This window comes from Rattus norvegicus, chromosome 8, assembly GCF_021556685.1.
Source record: "Rattus norvegicus strain SHRSP/BbbUtx chromosome 8, alternate assembly SHRSP_T2T, whole genome shotgun sequence".
In the NCBI taxonomy this organism is placed as follows: Eukaryota; Metazoa; Chordata; class Mammalia; order Rodentia; family Muridae; genus Rattus; species Rattus norvegicus.
In genome coordinates this window covers 122396252-122409766 of record NC_141541.1, presented here as the reverse complement: position 1 = coordinate 122409766, position 13515 = coordinate 122396252, and the positions used below count along the sequence as shown (strand labels likewise).

Genomic DNA, 13515 nt, shown 5'->3' with positions numbered 1-13515 from the left:
CCCTGCCCCTGCTCCTGCCCCTGCCTCTGCCTCTGCCTCTGCCTCCCAAGTGCTAGGAGTAAAGGTGTGTGCCACCACATTCAGATAATATGTTTCTTTTAGTCAGAGTACTTGAGAAACTAGTACATGCCTCAGTGTATATATACATATATATATGTGTGTGTATATATATATATACATACATGTATATATACATACATATGTGAACATATATACATGCATATGTGCATGCATATGGGTACTGAATATATGAAGCAATTATCACTGGGCAAAAAACACGCCCCCAGTGATTTCTTTTTAATAGGAAATATAGCCCTTAAGTGTTGGAGATTAGGCTGGAGAGATGGCTCAGAGGTTAAGAGCACTGGCTGCTCGTTTAGAGGTCCTGAGTTCAATTCCCAGCAACCACATGGTGGCTCACAACCATCTATAATGAGATCTGGTGCCCTCTTCTGGTCTTCAAGCAAGCATACAGGTGGAACACTGTATACATAATAAATAAATCTTTAAAAAAAAAAGTGTTGGAGATTAAACTACATTTTCAAACTCTAATGTTATTCTAGGCAGAATACAAAAGAAAACCCTGGCTGGCGAGTTGGTCATCAGTAGCCTACCTGAAAGGGTTGGGATGGCCCTAAGTCACAGCAGACATGACTCCTGACCACAGAAGGATGAGTAATGTATGTCACAATGAAGACCCCCAGGTCCAGAGCCAATCATTTTTAAAATATTCTCTGTGTGTGTGTGTGTGTGTGTGTGTTCACTACATGTCTGCTGGTATTCCTGGAGACTAGAAGAAGGCACCAGAGCCCCCGAGTTATAGGCAGTTGTGACCTTCCTGAAGACAGTCCTGGAAACCAAACTCAAGTCTTGTAGAAGAACAGTAACTGCTAAGCCACCCAGCCCCAGGAACCGAAAACTTTAACATTAATAAGCAGCAAGTGCCAGGTACAGTTGGTAGAGCCCTTGCCCGGCATGCACAGGCCCCTGGGATCAATCCCAGCATATCTGTAATCCCAGGACTGGAAACACAGAAGCAGCTGAATCCATCCACACTCAAGGTCACCCCGAGCTACAGTGAGACCCTGTGTCAAAGCAAGAGAACACCACGAAAGCTCAGCAGCCAAGCGGACGAAAGCGTGCTGGCACGTCTGGCGTTCTCACACAGACTTCGAGGTACGCTGCCGGCTGGCACAGACTGCCTCCCCAGCTTACTCTATATGAGAACCGAAAAAGAAGGCAGCGGGGGTGGTAAGATGGCTCAGTAGGTAAAAGCACTTGCAGCCAAGCCTGAGGTGCTGAGTTCAATCCCTGGGACCCACCTGCACCATGGAAGGAGACCACAGGCTTCCACAAGCTGTCCTCTGCACTCTTGTGTGCCATGGTATATGCATGTGTGTGTGCATGCATACACGTGCTCGTGGGTTTCAAATGTAATATAAATAATTTAATAAAAAACAATCCACACTGAGAGTTATCCTACAAATGCCAGTCTCCTCCAGCTCCTCACTCCTTTCCCTTCCCTTCCCTTCCCTTCCCTTCCCTTCCCTTCCCTTCCCTTCCCTTCCCTTCCCGTCTGTCTCCTGAAGTTCTTCTGTGTGCTGGTCAAGAATTTATCCCTTAGGGGGCTGGAGAGATGGCTCAGCAGTTAAGAGCACCGAATGCTCTTCCAGAGGTCCTGAGTTCAATTCCCAGCAACCACATGGTGGCTCACAACCATCTGTAAAGAGATCTGATGCCCTCTTCTGGTATATCTGAAGACAGCTACAGTGTACTTATATATATAATAAATAATAATAATAATAAAAAGAAGAATTTATCCTTAAAACCATCCTGTAAATCTGATTTTGCCCCGGCAAGTCTGAAACTGGCTGTCATCCTCCTGCCTCAGTGTCCCAAGTGTTGGGACTACAGGCTTAAGTCCCATGCTCAGTTTCTGAATGTCTTCTTGAACTGTGTGTAACTATGAATTAGAGTAGGTTACTGAGAGATGTTTCATCCTGCTTTGATTACTCAGTGAATCTGAGGCCAGCCTGGGCTACATGAGACCCTATCTGAAACAATAATAACTGGAAAGAAGCAGCCTCTCAGAGACCCCCACGCTCACCTGTGCTCTTGTTTTCTTCCAACAAGAAACACTCTCATCACACTCACGCTTAAAGCCGTCTTTAACTGTCTTTGGAGCCGGCATAATGGCTCCCAGGGTAAAGGCAGCTGGCACTGAGCCTGATCACTTTCACTCTGGGACCTGCATGGTGGAAGGGTACAATAGAGTCCCCCCACATATTGTCCTCCAACCTCCACGTGTGGACTACTCCACACACGTGAGCATACCACACACACACACACACACACACACACACACACACACACACACGCACGCACGCATGCACACACGTGAGCATACCACACACACAAACATACACTCCACACATGTGAGCACACACACACACTCCACACACGTGAGCACACACACATACACACACCCCACACACGTGAGCATAACACACACACACACACACGCACGCACGCATGCACACACGTGAGCATACCACCCACACAAACATACACTCCACACATGTGAGCACACACACACACACCCCACACACGTGAGCATACCACACACACACACGCACGCACGCACGCATGCACACACACACGCATGCACACACGTGAGCATACCACACACACATACACTCCACACATGTGAGCACACACACACACTCCACACATGTGAGCACACACACATACACACACCCCACACACGTGAGCATAACACACACACACGCAGGCACGCACGCATGCACACATGTGAGCATACCACACACACAAACATACACTCCACACATGTGAGCACACACACACACTCCACACACGTGAGCACACACACATACACACACCCCACACACGTGAGCACACCACACACACACATACACACACACACACTCCACACATGAATAGATAAATAAAGCAAACACCTTTAAAATGTCTTCTTTTTTAAACCTTATTTTTTGTTGTTTTTTTATCATTTATTTATGGGCCTTGGTGTTTTGTCTGTATGTATGTCTGTATGAGGGTGTCGGACCCTCTGGAACTAGAGCTACAGGCAGTTGTGAGCTGACATATGGGTGCTGGGAGTTGAACTCAGGTCCCCTGGAAGAACAGCCACTGCTCTTAACCGCAGAGCCATCTCTCCAGCCCCTTAATATGTAATTTAATAAACCCCAATACTGTTCAAAAACATAAAAAAGTAGAAGAGGAACCTAATATAAATGGGCTCCTGCCACCCTTGGTTCTGTTTCCTAACCACTTGATGAGAAGGTCCCCCGCGATTGTCTCCTGAGTGGCGCCATCTAATTCAGCAGGGCCTGGCACACAGCAGATACTCAATTAATGGCTGTGGCGAAAGAAACTAACTGACCAAAATCTTGGTCGCTTTACAGTGTCTATTTTGGTCCTCTTCTCTCTTCCTCTTCCCAGATACAGCACTCCTTCACAAGACCCCCAGAGAAAGGAGCGGCGTGTTCTCACAGGGTCAGCATAAATCGTCCGCAGACCACTAATGGACGTTGGGTCATGGTTCAGAGAGATCCCAACGCAGGACCGAAGCCGGGACACAGCCATCCCCCATTAGAGAAAACCCTTTGGGGAGGCGAGTGAGAACCTTCATTGGCAGCTGTAAGGCAAAGGTTGAGACCTCACTTGAGCATGCGCAGTAGGATGCACATCCGGACACTTTACCTAGGTTAAGTTTGCGACTGCTAGTATTTTTGTTATTGTTGTTTTTTTCTCAAACTCTGACTCCAACCGAAATACCGCAGCAGGTTTAAAAGCTGGTTAAAAAAAAAAAAAAAAAAAGGAACGTAACTCCAAATCCCTCCTAAATCCAACACAAAAGGCAAAATCCTCTAATACACGTTGCAGGTAAACACTATGGCCGGGCAAGAAGACGCCTGTTATCTAGGGCAGCTGCTCTGCTCGCCCCATAAGCTCAGGAAGAGGCAGCGTTAGGCATGAACGCGCTTTCAAAGTGTCTCTGACAAGGCACCTTGAACTGCCATTTGGAGCCACAACTTTGGAGAACTGAAATCACATTTAGTCATCTCTGATCTCTCCCCTCCTACGAACTCACCTCTGTTCTCAGCTTTTAAAAACCAGGGGTGGGGGGCAGGTAAAAACGGACACCACCAAAGCTATTTTGAGGAAGAAGAAGAAGAAAGAAGAAGAAAAAAAAGAGACTCCGAAGTTAAAAGCGACTCCACTAACATAGTAACAGATCTCCAAGGAAACCCTGGGTGAGTCGCCCAGTTCTGTACCTAGAACTACTTGAATCCCATTTCGTCCGAAGTCCTCTTCCTACAAGCACAGTCACACGTCTGTGACAGCCCGGGGTACATCTGGAAACTATCAGAACAGCCTGTGGGAAGAGCTAAGAGTGATCTGGTCCAACCATCAAGATAAGCCAGACTCCAGTGTGGGATTCAAATCTCACAAGTACAAACTATTTAAGGGTCCCAAATGAAGACCCAGGAAGGGCCAAGGATCTCCCCAATGGTGTCGTTGCATAGATGTTTCAACTTTGGCTTGTTTCTCCAAACACTCGTGCACCAACACACACACACACACACACACACACACACACACACTAGAAAGGGGTGGGGGAGAGAGTTGTGTCTTATCTTAAGTCCTGCCATACAACAGAAGTCCACACCTCATCACCCTGAGAAGTCACACCTCATCACACCCCATTCTGTGATCCCGATCTTTCCAGAAGTCTGTCAATCACTAGACTTAAGTCTGTCCATCACTAGACTTGCCAGCTTCTTTCTGGAGGCAAGGTCTCCTGATGCGGCTCTGACTAGCCTGGAATTCACTATGTAGCCCAGGCTAGCCCCAAAACTCAAGCCTCCTGGTGTCTCTGAAATGCTGGCATTACAAGCATCTGCCACCACGCCCAATTCAAGGCTTGCCAACTTTGAGAGGGAAGCAAAGAAACTTCACATGCACCTGAACGGGGGAATAATAAAAATAACAACTGCACGAAAAGCCACCCACTGGGAAAGGCACATGCACACACTGGGAGGGGTCACTCCAAAGATGACGAGTGACAGGCTCTTTGTTGATGAGGTGCCGTTTGTTGTATTTTAAACACCGTACTTTTAACACGAACTACGGGGTGGGGAGAAGTGTGCCGGACCAAGTCTGCTTTCTGCGCCGGCCACCGAGCACTCCCTCTCTGCGGGTGTGAGAAACCCTCAGCAGGTAGGACACCGGAACTACCTAGGGAGCTGCCGTCCCCACTCCTGATCCTGCAAGCTTCCAGTACCCGAGGAAAACCATGGTTCCTGCCTCCCTCCCGCCGCTGCGGTGTCCGCCAGGGTGCAGGAAGGACGAGGTGTCCAGGCAGTCCCCAGCCGCGGGTGGCGCCACGGTCCACACCCGGGGACCGCGCGGGGGCGCGGGCGCGGGCGCGGGCGGCGGGCTCCTTACCTGTTTTGCCAGCCCTGGAGGAGGTTGGTGTATTTGCTGAGCACGCCCTCGAGCGCCGGCTCCCTCCTGCGGCCGCCTCCTCCCGACGGGCTAGCGGCCACCGAGCCGGGACTGCTGCGGCTGCCCCCGCCGCCCAGTCCCGCGGCCCCAGAGCGGCTGGCCACCCCTCGGCCAGCCAGGGAGCAGGAGGGCGAGGAGCCCGCCGAGGTGGCGCGGCTGCTGCTACGGCTGCTGCTGTTGCTGCCCCCGCCGCCGCCGCCGTCTGCGCTCTGGGCCGCCCTCTCCATGATCGCTGCGCGCCCGGGGAGCGGGTGGCCGCCGAGGTGGCAGCCCGGCCGCCGCCGCCTCAGCTGCCGCCGCCGCCGCTGCAGCTCCGGGCTCCCGGGCCGCGCGTGGCTGCTCCGATTCCCCGGGAAATGCCTGACTCATACAGGAGGAAGAAGAGGAGGAGGGAAAAGAGGGCTGGGAAGGAAGCCAGCCGGGCTGGATGCAGCTGCGGCCGCCCCTCCTCCCGCCTCGACCAGGGCCCGGCCCCGCCCTCCAGCCACTTCTCGGGCAAGTTCGGGGCTCCAGGTCCCTCCTCCTCCTCCAGCTCCTGGTCCCTTGCTGTTGCTTGGGGACCCGGGCTAGGGATGCTCCTGGGGCGGGCCTGGCAGACAGGGTGGGTACGCCCTACATCGGCCCCCTGCACCCTAGCCTTTTGTTGCCCCGGACTTGGATCCTGACAGGGAAATCTCCGCACGCCCTTCTCTCCACCCCCAACCCACCTCAAGACCAGGGGGGAGGGACGGCCCTACCCACCCGGTCCACCCGGATATGGTCCCGCCCGGTCCCAGACACCAGCACGCTCCCTCTCGGTGTGTCGGCGCACAGGAGCCTGGGCCAGGCACGTACACAGTCACCTGAAAATTAGCTTCACTGGGAGAGCCTAGAAACAGAGCAGCGAGGCCCTCGGGGCTCTCCCTTGGGTTTGAAAGCGGAAAGGAAGGGGCAGCAGGTGACTCTCCCAGGTGAGCAGGCTGTCTGCTGGGGCCGTTTCCACAAGTCAGACAGAGTTAGGATGGATGCATGGCGAACACCAGGGCTAGGACTAGATGCCTTCCAGTGAGTGCTCTCCTGATCTCACACACTCTCTTCACCCTGAGCCTAGGGGTGACACGACACGCATATTCACCCTGAGCCCAGGGGTGATGGGCACAGATAAATGTGAGGAGTCAAGACTGCGGCTGGAGACTGAGCACCCGAGGACCAGAGGGGCCCAAACCAGAGGGCAAGTGAGAAGACACACACACACAACAGCTTCCACTCTTGGCCAAGAAACTTCTTTCGCCCACCCACGCACTCGGCACTTCTCAATCTGTCTTGCTCTTCAGCAAAGGCAGAGAGATAGAGGGCTCTCTCCAGCCCACCAGTTATCGTCGTGGATATAAATATTCAATGCAATCTGGGTGTTTCTAAAATTAGAGCTCTGAGAAGCTGCGACCTCTCCTTTACACACACACACACACACACACACACACACACACACACACACGATAGATGGATAGATGATAGGTAGATGATAGATGGATGGATGGATGGATGGATGGATGGATGGATGGATGGATCGATGGATCGATGGATGGATGGACGAGCGGACAGACAGACAGATTTTTTAATTGCTAGGTAGACTCCACTCTCACAGGCTCAGCTCCCCAAGTCCTGTACAGCTTCACACCTGTCCAGAGTTTTCAGATGGTTCCGCTCTTGAGACGCCCACGCTGACGCTCAGGGGTGATGGTAAGTGATGGCTACAAGGTAAATCCGAACTCCAGGTGTCATTATGAAAAAGTAAAACCCACCTTCCAAGAAGCACAAGAACCACACTGAAGCCAAGGGATGGTGGTCCACTCCTGTAAGCCCGGCAGAGCAAGAGGAGGCAGAGGAAGATCGATCTCTGAGAGTTCCAGGCCAGCCTGGTCTACAGAGCAAATTCCAGAACAGCCAGGGATACACGGACACCCTGGGGGAAGCGAGAGAACCACGCTGAAGCAGAAGGATGCAGGAGAGTTGCTTGGCTGGTTTGGTGTTTGCTCTCTTGCTTGTGGGGCTATGAGTTCACGTGTTCCAGGCTAACCTCAAATAACCGTAGAGCCAAGGCTGGCTTTGAGTTCTGGATCCTCCTGACTCTACTTCCCAAGTGCCGGATCACAGATGGGCGCCATCTGGCCCAACTGAGTGCAGGCTTCCTGCCCACAGAGGTCAGAGGGCTCGCTCTCAGTCCCCAGCACCTCTGAGAGAGCAGCAAGTGCTCTTAAATGCTGAGCCATCACTCCAACCTCTTAAAAAATATGGAGAAGAGAAAAAAAATTAAAATGGGAGGGGGCACATAAGCGCTACGGCATGTTTGCAGAGATTAAAGGACAACTTGCAGGAGTCAGCTCTCTCCTGCTGCATGGGTCAAGATGGCCAGGTCCTCAAGCTTGGCAGCAAAAACTTTCCCTGCTAAGCCATGTACCAGGGATTGAACTCAGGCCAGCAGATGTGACAGCAGGTGCCTGCTGAGCCGTCTCACAAGCCCATGAGCCTGTTCTTGTATGTGCCCCTCACTCCCTCTCCCTCTCTCTCCCTCCCCCCATATATGTGTGTGTGTGTTGGTACATATGCATGCATGTACATGTATGTGTGGGTGACAGATGCCGTCAGGTGTCATTCTCCAGAGCAATTCACCTGGTTTTTGACCAGTTTAGCTAGCGTGAGCCACCATGCCCGATGTTTACATGGGTTCTAAGGACTGAACAATTTCATCTTCCTGACTGACCTAACTCCTCATTCCCTGAGCCTCAGCAATTTGTCTTTGAATCTTTTTTTTTTTTTTCAGATTGGATTCTCACTACACAGTTGTGGCTATCCTAGAGCTCTCTATGCAAACCCAATTAGCCTCAAACTCCTGGAGATCCACCTGCTTCGGCCTCCTGAGTGCTGCATTAGAGGTGTGTACCACCACACCCAGCCCTGACCCTCAGTTCTTAGCCACCATTAACATCCGTTGTGTTGTGGTATTGCTCCATAAAGTGGCCGGTTTCATTTTCCATACTTAATGAAACTGTAGATTGTGCAGCCGGGTGCCTGGAAGTCCATTTCCTGTTTTTTTTTTTTTTTTTTTTTTTGCTCAGCAAGTAATCTATTCTCCCATCAGCAATTTAAGGGAAGCAGGGAGGTCCTCAGGGCTCTACCATCCAGCCACAGGGCTACACAAAGCACTGTTTATTGCTCGAGGGGCCAAACTGGCCTTACCAGGATGAAACGGGAGCTCCGAGGAGCAGTAGGGAACCAGGGTCTCTTGACTGCAAGCTCAGCATTCTTGCCGCCCGTAGCACCCCACCTGGACTTAAGCTGTGACATTTTCTGCAGCTTGGGGAGTGAGGGGGAGAGACACAACAGCAACAGCAACAACACCCAATGTGCTGACAGTCTGTCCTCCAGTGAGCATCCGGCCCCTTTATGAGTACTCTGTCTGGGCCAGGTGCTACACGCCTGCAATGCCAGTACCCCGAAGGTCAAGGAGGAAGGGTCAGAAATGTAAAGTTATCCTCAGCTACACGGCAAGTTGAAGGCCAACCTGGAATTCACAAGATCCCCACCCCTCTTACCCTCTTTACCTCCCTCCCTCTCCTTCTTCTGTCCCTTCCTCCCTTCTTGCCTTCTACCCTCCACTCTCTCTCATGACTGTAGCTTCCATAAGTCACTTGATCTCTGCCCCTGAGTGTAGAACCCAGAGCCTCACAGATGCTGAGCAAGTGATTTTCACTGAGGTACATCTCATCCCCCGCCCCTTTTTAAGTGTGGCAGCAGGGACAGGTGGTGGTGGTGGTGTTGAGACAGGCTCTTCCTAAGTCCCCCAGGCAGGCCTTGAATGTTCCGTCTCCTACTTCAGCCCCTCCGTTAGCTGGAAGTACAGGCTCACATCACTATACCCAGCTTAGCAGTTGATTTTGTTTGTGGAAACGCCCTTTGTGATTCTATGTGTGGGGTGGGGTGCACGCACATGAGTGTACCAGGTTGCGTATGCTTCTGCATGCACGCAGAGGCCGAAGCAGGTGCCTGGCGCCCTGAGCTGTCACTTTCCTCCTTGGTGCTTTAAGGTGAGGTCTCGCCCCCAAAGGTGGAGCTAGGCTGGTAGCCAGACAACCCCACGGATGCTCTGATGTCCACTTCCCGGAGAACTGAGATTAAAGGTATGTCTGGGGGCCATGCCCAGCTGCTTCCACAGGTTCCAGGGTCTGAACTCAGCTCCTCGTGGTTGCACAGAAAATGTTTACCACTAAGCCACCTCACCAGCTCAGCAATTGATCTTGGACAGACGCGCAAATGCAATTTAATGGAGTTTCTGCCTTCCATTTGTTTCATAACCGAGTTTATCGTTGCTATAAAATATTACTACAGGGTAGAGGATGTGGCTCAAATTGTAAAGTGTTTGCCTGGTTCTATCCCAACCACCACATAAAACTGGGCGTGGGGGTGCACACCCTGTGGTCCCACCACTTAAGTCGGGGAGGCAGGAAGGTGCAAAGTTCAAGGTCATTCTCAGCTACACAGAAAGTTAGTTCCAAGCCAGCCTGAGACAGGAGAGATCCTGGCAGGGGAGGGGAGGAGAGAAAGAGGGAGGAGGGAGAATAATAAAAGCATTACTAAGAATTGCGCACATGCACACACATTAAACCAATAAAATGTAATCTTTTGTTGTTGTTTGTTTGTAGATAGGGTTTTTCTGTGTAGCCCTAGCCATCCTAGAACTAGCCCTGTAGACCAAGCTAGCGTCAAACTCACAGAGATCCACCTGCCTCTCCCCTCTGCCCTCTGCCCTCTGCCCTCTGCCCTCTGCCCTCTGCCCTTCCGAGCACAGTGATCAAAGTTGTGCACCACCACTGCCCAGCAGAATGTGATTTTTTTTTTTAATGTGTAAACACGTGAAAGGCCTTTCAAGGAGAAATGAAGGAAAAACAAACTGGGAAACGCTCGTCCGGCAGCAATACCAGGAAATTACTGACACCCCAGCATCCCAGGGGAGTCCATGATGTCACAGACAAACGTCACACGGGTACTCCATTACTTCGGGCGTGTGACACTCTGGAAAAGGCAGAGCCAGTGGTTGCCATGGGTCTGTGTCGAGCAAGGGCTTGACCCGGAGAGGAGCTGCAGGGAAGACTTTTGGAGACTTCTGGGTGGTGAATGGCCCTGTCTTCATTTTGGCCTTAGAGACAAGGGCCCCATGCTTTTGTCAAAGCTCAAACTGGAGCTGGGGTTGTAGCACCCAGCAGAGCGCTGGCCCAGCACGTGCAAGGTCATCGCTCCATCCCTAGAACTCTTAACAACCAGAACCATGTATTAAGTTTGGGGTGTTTGGTTTGGTTTGGTTTGGTTTGGTTTGGTTTGGTTTGGTTTGGTTTGGTTTGGTTTGGTTTGGTCTGGTTTGGTTTGGTCTGGTCTGGTCTGGTTTGGTTTGGTTTGGTTTGCCTTTTTGAGACAGGGTTCCTTTGTGTACCCCTGACTGGCATAGAACTGGCTCTGTAGACCAAACTGGCTTCAAACTCAGAGAGGTCCTCCTGCCTCTGCCCCCTGAATGCTGGGATTAAAGACCTGTGTCACAACCACCAGCCAGCTAAATTGATTTTTTTTTTAAACTTTTTATTGATTCTTTGTGAATCCCACCCATTCCCCCATCCTTCCATATCTGTTCTCCGCTTTGGCAATCTCCCCAAAAGAAAACAAAATAATAAATAACAGCAAAGCCAACACCTCACCATGGAAGCCATAGCATGCCACAGTATGTCACAGTGTGTCACACTTTTGCCCACACAGCTTTACTTGCAAATGCTCATTGCAGTGAGTCATTGGCCTGGTTCAAATCCTCTGGCTTCTGCTACAAATACTGACCCTCGCCGGGACTCCTCCGGATATCCCGTTGTTGCCCTGTGTCACGGAGAACTTTCAGCTTTGCGTCTGCAGGACCCATCGCTTCATGTGGTCCTGCAGTTCATAGGTGCAGCAAACCTGGGATAGGCCAACTCTGAACCCTAGATCTGGGTTTGAGTGGAAGCTGAGTGTGTCAGCCCACCTGAGCTGTGCCATGCCACCAGGGCCAGCTCTCCCACCCGATGTGGGGGGCAGGGGGCAGAGGGAGGGGCGGATTCTCTCCCAGGCCCACACCACTGCTCAACAGACACCAGGTCACAAAGGGTCAGCTCACTCGTAGCCAGCCATCCCTGCCCCACCCCTGCCATCAGGACCAACTCTACTGTGCTGCCCAGGCAAGGTGCAGGGGTGGCTTTTCTGATTGCTGCAGCCCATGAGGGACGGGGCCAGCTCTCCGGAGTGCCACGGCTGGCAAGAGGTGGGGTCAGCTCACCAGCACTCGCTCCATCCAAGCTCGTCCATGCCATCAGAGCCAGCTCTCCCACATTGCCCAGGCGAGAAGTAGGGTGAACTCTCCCAAATGTGGTGGCTTGAAAGGAATAGGGCCAGCTCTCCTACAGCAGGTGAAGTGTGGGGTCACCTAGACACAGTGCTTGGACATCTGGACATCAATTTGCTTCAGGAAGCTGACAGACCAGGGACATCCACATGGCCTTTGGTAATAGAATGGGTCTCAATCATTAGCACAGACCCTGGCTCCCATAGGGCCGCAGACCCAGACATGTCCTCCAGAGGCAGGATGGTCCCAGATGTCGCCATGGCCTCAAGTGGCAGTGCAGGGCACTCAGATCAGCATGTCCCTTGGCACAGCACAGCCCTCAGATATCCCCATGGACTCAGGTGGCAGCCCAGACCTTAGATATCTACATGATAGTAACTTAGGGCCAGACATCAATACAAACTCCAGCTCCAGCAGGACCCAGACATGGCCCTCAGCAGCAGCTCAGACCAGGACTTCAAGATGGCCTCAGATGGCAGCACACTGAGGTCACTCAGATCGGTTTGACACCACCCCCTCCCTGACGCAAACAGACAGATAGATAGACAGACAGACAGACAGACACACACACACACACACACACACACACACACACACACCAGTACAGCCTCCAGCCGTCAGCATGGTCTCAGGCAGCATCCCAGTCCACTCAACTGGAGCCGCAGACATCAGTACAAACCCCGCTGTGGTGAGACCAGGGACCCAGACATGGCCCCCAGCAGTAGCCCAAGCCCAGACATCGCCATGGCCTCACGTGGTCGTGCAGGTTCCTCACATCTGCCTCTTCCTCACTGCCGTTCATCTCCAGTCCCTCCTCTCTCCTTCCACAGTGCACAAAACGCTCAGCTTCACTTGCTCTCCCAAACCTCCGGCGCAGTCACACACATCATATGGTACCCACCGCGGGGCATCGCAGTCACACGCATCATACGGTACCCACCTCGGGGCAGGGCAGGTGCTTGGGTGTCTTTCTTTCAGCCATTCCCAGGCTGCGGCCTTCATTTTTTAACATATATATATTTGGTAGGATGCCCCATGTACGTTCTATGTTAGGGAAATAGGTTTTCCGTGCCAGAGAACACAAAGGGGTGGATGGATGGACAGTGAATGGTTAGGCGGACGGGTGGATGGCAGATGGCGTTTTAGTTTCCGTTCCATTGCTGTGAGGAAATGCATGGCCAGAAGCAACTTGGGGGGCAGGGTATTTCAGCTTTCACTTCCAGGTCAAAGTTCATCGTTGAGGAAAGTCAGGACCTGAACTTAAGCAGAAACTCAAAGCAGAACCCGTGGAGGAGCGCCGATTGCTAGCTCGACCACAGGCTCATGCTCACGTGACTCCCTTATACAGCCCAGGAATGGACTCACCTCTCAAGTCAATCGTCAATCAAGACTATCCCTCAGAGTGTAGCCCTGGGCTACTCTGGCCTTAAGAATCCCTCAGCTGAGACTCCCTCAGATAACTCTACACTGTGTCAAGCTGACGGTTTAAGCTAACTAGGACAGATGGGTAACTGGGTGGATAAGTGGTGAGTGGGTGGGTGGGTGGGATGAGAAGTGGAGAGGTGGATGAA

The 13515-nt window shown here is 52.0% G+C and overlaps 1 protein-coding gene across 7 annotated transcripts in view; it reads right to left on the bottom strand.

The window, feature by feature from the left end:
• Osbpl10 (oxysterol binding protein-like 10) overlaps positions 1 to 5912 on the bottom strand; it is a 255044-nt gene extending 249132 nt beyond the window's left edge. For 6 of the 7 annotated variants that reach the window (XM_087562464.1, XM_087562465.1, XM_087562466.1 and 3 more), the window contains exon 1: positions 5491 to 5912. In XM_087562464.1, the coding sequence (XP_087418590.1) occupies positions 5491 to 5777 (287 nt within the window). In that variant the 5' untranslated portion in view covers positions 5778 to 5912. 7 annotated transcript variants of the gene reach the window in all.
• Positions 5913 to 13515: the final 7603 nt, after the last annotated feature.